Genomic DNA, 4723 nt, shown 5'->3' with positions numbered 1-4723 from the left:
GAGAAAACAGCATGTTATTGAGCTAATGCCCTGTGAGAGATGCAGCTTGTTTTAAGAGTTTGAAATGTGTGTTTATACAATTTATAATCAAGAACAATACTTAACTCACCCTCAACATCTACTGTTGCAACGGCAATAAATAAACAAAATAAAGATTCACTAAAACCCTGTCATGACTCTTTACTAAACCTGTTTCTTTAGTCTGACATTCTGCCTGTCTATGCACCGTGAAAGCATAATCTCATGTGTGGCAAAGTGGATGAAATGCCAATCATCATGCTGGACATCTGTGATAGATAAATGCTATTTTTTTTAATTCTGCATTTTGGCCTTTTTAAAAGCAATTTAACGAAAACTGTGAAAACGTGCAAAACTATTGCAATGAATTAAATGAATTTTTGTACCACGGATAAACAAAATCCTTTACTGCTTGAGTCCTTATTTAAGACAAGAGGACAGAACCTTTTCATGGGGTTTGATTCTTTAAATATTCACTCACATTAAAAATAAAAAATGTGCTGAGATATTTTCATTTTCACTTTTTTGATGTATTTTTTGTTGGTTGTTCTCACTCTCAGTTACACACCAGAAGATTGTCTGGTTAATGTCCCAAATTAAATGTGTTTGAATGTATCAAACATGGGATTTTTATGAAATACACTGAATTTTCAGGGTCATTTCAGGGTCCCTGAACACATGGTTAATGCAAGTGCCTGACGTGTATATTTTGGCTCATGGATTTCTCTTGTTCTTGGCTGAAATTATTTTTTTCCCCTGGTGAGTATATAGTACTGGTGACCAGTAAAGTCCCATATTAAAAATAAATAAAACAGATTGTGACTTCAGATATTATTCCAACCTTGACATTGGACTGTTGTTATAGCTGCCAAGCAAAAAAAAAATTGTTCAAATTTTCCTAAAATGATTTATCTTGAAGTCAGAACCTGTAAATATTTCTGTCTGACTTGTGGTTTAATGCTAATATATACTTGAGAACATCAAAAAGGGCTTACAGCTGTCAATCAACCAGAGACAAACTGCTACTGCACGTGCACTGGTTGATACATCAAATGTTTTAATAGGAAAATCGAATCAATGTTGTCATCTCTCCCACTTTCCTCTTTTTCAGTCAAAAACTGACAATACAAAAAAAGCAAGTTAATTTCCTGTCCTTTTTTAATATCATTTGATTAGACAATTTGAAACGACACAGCTGTTGTATTTCATTGACTATCATGTAATGATCATTTAACTATCGGTCCTGAAAGCGACTTGACGTTCACTTATTATTATTATTATTATTATTATAGAAATGATCACTCTTATACAGATCATGCTATTTGTGTTGTTAGTGTGTGTTAAAGCACAGCAGGCTCCGTGCAGGCCGCCCAGCAGAGAACAAGCAGCTCCACGCTGTGCACACTGCTTCTTAATGTTAGAGAACAACATGCAGCTTTAACAAGTCTGATGGACAGAGGAAACCGGAAAAAAAAAGAACATTTTTAAATAAAATAATTTGAAAAAACAAACAGAGCCGATGGCAGGTTCATTATTTATATTCTTTACATAATGTATATTTACAGACATATATATATATATATATGCATGGCATTTAAAAACAGTGCCTTTTACTAAAAAATGATTTAAAGAATATTGACAAACCTAAAATAAAATATCCAAAGAAGCTGATAAAAACAAGAAATAGTCGAAGTGCAAAACGATGGGGCAGTGTGACATGTTACATGTTATACGAAGAAGAGAGCCCACGGTTAACTTATGGAAAATGTAGGCTACAGATTTTCCGTCTGTTTTTCGTGGAAGCCATTAGAAGATATGCCTCTGTACATTTCATTATAGACTAGGCTACTCCGTTTGCCCTTGATAAGGAGTTAATTTCTTTATTATTTTTTCAAGTTCTCAGAAATTAACTCCTAATAACGGGGAAACCCGGCGCTGTTATCTCGAGATAAAAAAGTGGACATCTCGAGAAACAATCGGAAAGAGCCTAATTGTTATCACGGAAAAAAAGTAGGCTAAAATAAAATATATGGATATATGTCTGCTTAGGGCTTCCATAGTTAATACAAAAACATAGGCCTAAGTATTTTTCGATTAACAAATGGCTATAGTTCAAGTGATAATATCAATATTCGATTGATAATAATAATAGGCTAATAGCCTAAAAACAATAATGATAATAATAATAATGATGATGATAATAATAATGATAATAATAATAATAATAATAATAATAATAATAATAATAATGATAATAATAATAATAATGGAGCAGTAATCTTCAGACCTCACTACACGAACATTCTGGTATAAGCTACATTGAGAGAAGAGTCAGTTATATAAAAAAAATGGGTCCATTATGCGTGTTTAAATTATTATTAAAACAATATTGTAATATTTCATTTGTGTAATTAAAGTTTAAAATACAGTTCATATACAGGATATTACAGAGTGAACGCTGCTGATTGAACAGCTCTGCAGCCTACTATAGAAGGTGATCCGGGGAACAAACGTCATCCTCGATGTCCACGTCGTCGTCGTTCTCGTCCATCATGAAAGCGTCCGGCTGCAGTCCGTGTTGTGTGAGCTCCTCTGCTCCGCTCTTACTGTCGGTCAGCTCGCTCTCACTCGAGTTGTCCGCGGATCTGTCCAGCTCCCCGCCGGGGGTCTTCCGCTCGTCCTGCGCCTTCCTCAGCTGCTTCTTGTGCTTCATCCGCCGATTTTGAAACCACGTTTTTACCTGCAGGGGAAGGTTGGAAGAAGAGGTGGATTATAGAAAAATATTCTTCATTTTGGTTATTTTTAATTCTGCCTGTAGGCCTTACCTAATAAAAAAAAATAGGATACCGGATTTTAATTATTTAACTGAGGGTTTTCAAATAGTCCCAGACATTTAATAACCCAGGCTAATAATTTAGACCAAAAGAACTGAAGGTCAAACTATAGGCTACCCTAAAGAAATTAAGCCGGTTCTTATAAAATAACACAACGTTTGCTCTTAAATATATTGACCTATAACAAAGTGGAAGCGCTGCTGTATAGGCCTACTTAAATGTATTTTCTTATTTTTCATTTTCATTTTGTGATTCTGTGTTTTGATTGTTTGAAACTCCTTTTGGCTATAAAAGAATGAGCAAAGACCTAGAACACCACACAAACACATCCTGCTTCTTATGACAGTAAAATGATGCTATCAGGTGTGTGTTTATATATCTGTGTGTGTGTGTGTGTGTGTGTGTGTGTGTGTGTGTGTGTGTGTGTACCTGTGTCTCGGACAAACTGAGCGCCGTGGCCAGCTCCACTCTCTCGGGGGTGGACAGGTACCGCTGGACCTCAAACCTCTTCTCCAGGCCGGACAGCTGCGAGTCGGAGAACACCGTCCGGGCCTTCCTGCGCCGGCAGTGCTTCCCTGGTAACTCTGAGTGGTGCTGGAACAGGGCCGGCATCTGCATCCCTGCAGACACACAACACGCTTAACAAATTGTAACTACGTGAAAAGACCCGGATCAACACGTGAAAACTTCAAATGCAACATCAGAATTTCACTCAAATGAAAATGGCAGGCTTATATTTCATGAATAACTTCTCAGGACATCAAGACTAACTTTTGGAAAGGTATGCTTTTAATGAATACATTTTAAAGTTATTATCAATTTAAGGTTAACATTTTAGTGAGTTTAAAGGAGAACTGATTAGTTCTGTGAAAAGTGTAGCCTTTTACTTAAAGTCCTATTTTTCTTTTAACCATGTCCACATGTTGTTTCTTAACGGGATTCATTTCACATCATTCACTCCAGATGTCCTCATCATGTCAAATAGGCCTCTTGTGCTATCAGAAAAGTAGATTACATTTGATGGACTCCAGCATTATAATTGGTCCTATAATAAAAGTCAGAATGCACCTGTTCCTTCATGCCTCTCCAACGTGCATGCTCACCTGATGTGAAGAAGTACTGGTGGTGCTCCGGCTTATGGAGCGGGTGGTGCGGATGCGGGGCAAGTATCGGGGTGGGCATCAGAGGGTATCCGTACTCCAGGAGGGGGACGCGGGAGGCCAGGGAGCCGCAGAAGGGAGAGGGGAGGACCTCTCTCAGAGGCTTGGGTTTGTGCAACAAGATGTCCTCAATAAAAAACGACGTGGACCTCTGCACGGGCGCCGCGGACGAGTAGTTGATACTCATGGTGACTGTTTGTGTCTGTTGGTTTCCACGTGCATCAGTGTGTGCCTCCTCGCGCAGCTCTGACGGTTTGATCAGTGTGTGTGACGGTGTGTGTGTGTGTGTGTGTGTGAGCAGGGAGTGACACACGGCCTATATGTCGGGTATTAGATGACAGCAGGAGGGAACACTTACGACAAGTATTTATTCAGACAGAGGGGCGGATTTGGGCAACTGATTTGCGCATCAGCCAATAGGAGCTGTGTTTGGGCGGTACTTGGTTGTGATTGGCCAACACGTGTCTAGCCCGAATCATCATTCGTTTTATAGCGACTGAAAATCAGGGCGCGTGGAAGTGCTGATGTTGTCGCTTAGCAACCATGCTGTTTTTTGTAGGCTTCGCGAGCATCAAATGACCTCGTGGAAGAATTATTCTTTGCTGATCTAAATGACAGAACCGATATTTTAAATATTGCATTCAAATTCAATGTCGTCATGTAGCAAAGAGAGAGACTATCTACTCAATTCAGGTTAGCCTATTTAGGCCT

At 38.6% G+C, this 4723-nt stretch overlaps 2 protein-coding genes across 3 annotated transcripts in view; one reads left to right on the top strand and one right to left on the bottom strand.

Moving 5' to 3' along the window:
• jhy (junctional cadherin complex regulator) overlaps nucleotides 1-873 on the top strand; it is a 29587-nt gene extending 28714 nt beyond the window's left edge. The window contains exon 8 of the mRNA XM_020646034.3: nucleotides 1-873. This exon is cut by the window's left edge and continues 3109 nt beyond it. The gene's annotated coding sequence lies outside the window, so the exon portion shown is untranslated.
• Nucleotides 874-1153: 280 nt separating this feature from the next.
• Nucleotides 1154-4339, bottom strand: bsx (brain-specific homeobox). 2 transcript variants are annotated; one of them, XM_065963259.1, is made up of 3 exons: nucleotides 3956-4339; nucleotides 3282-3490; nucleotides 1154-2758 (listed from the first exon to the last, which is right to left on the bottom strand). In XM_065963259.1, exons 1-3 carry the CDS (start codon nucleotides 4197-4199, stop codon nucleotides 2504-2506), a joined length of 708 nt encoding a protein of 235 aa, XP_065819331.1. In that variant the 5' UTR covers nucleotides 4200-4339; the 3' UTR covers nucleotides 1154-2503. The 2 variants fall into 2 exon arrangements, with proteins under 2 accessions (XP_065819331.1, XP_020501689.1); XM_020646033.3 differs by having other exon boundaries at nucleotides 3282-3472.
• Nucleotides 4340-4723: the final 384 nt, after the last annotated feature.

This window comes from Labrus bergylta, chromosome 14 (genome assembly GCF_963930695.1).
Source record: "Labrus bergylta chromosome 14, fLabBer1.1, whole genome shotgun sequence".
Classification (NCBI taxonomy): Eukaryota; Metazoa; Chordata; class Actinopteri; order Labriformes; family Labridae; genus Labrus; species Labrus bergylta.
The sequence above is the reverse complement of the archived record's forward strand: the minus strand, read 5'-3'. Positions and strand labels throughout refer to the sequence as shown.